Raw genomic sequence first — 316 nt, 5'->3', positions numbered from 1 at the left:
GGAAGAAGCGCACGCTGAGGCAACCGGAAGTAGTATTTTTTTTTCCCCCCTCGTGGATGCTCATTCTTTCATTCGCTATATTGTTCATTCATATTAAATGTAGTTTTGTTTCCGTCTCTCGGAATTATTTCATCGTTCTGTTGAATCGTCTCCATCGTTTCCTTGTGCTTGGTTAAAAAAAATTTTTTTTAATATTTTGATCCTTTCGAATGAATAATCCTTCGCTATTCATTCCGTTCTTTGTTATTTATGATCCAGTCGTTCATGGAACGAACTTATTCAACAAATATATTTTATGATTCAGTATTATCACCTT

The 316-nt window shown here is 34.5% G+C and overlaps 1 protein-coding gene across 1 annotated transcript in view; it reads right to left on the bottom strand.

Annotated features, from left to right (window-relative positions):
- RTRAF (RNA transcription, translation and transport factor) overlaps window positions 1–72 on the bottom strand; it is a 17207-nt gene extending 17135 nt beyond the window's left edge. Inside the window, exon 1 of the mRNA XM_085877444.1 lies at window positions 1–72. This exon is cut by the window's left edge and continues 66 nt beyond it. Within this exon, the coding sequence (XP_085733570.1) occupies window positions 1–64 (64 nt within the window). The 5' untranslated portion in view covers window positions 65–72.
- Between the last annotated feature and the right edge of the window lie 244 nt (window positions 73–316).

The sequence above is a fragment of the Eptatretus burgeri genome, chromosome 4 (assembly GCF_056783735.1).
Source record: "Eptatretus burgeri isolate ZD-2024b chromosome 4, Ebu_testis_v1, whole genome shotgun sequence".
Lineage (NCBI taxonomy): Eukaryota > Metazoa > Chordata > Myxini > Myxiniformes > Myxinidae > Eptatretus > Eptatretus burgeri.
Note: the sequence above shows the minus strand (reverse complement) of the source record. Positions and strands in the feature narration are given on the sequence as shown.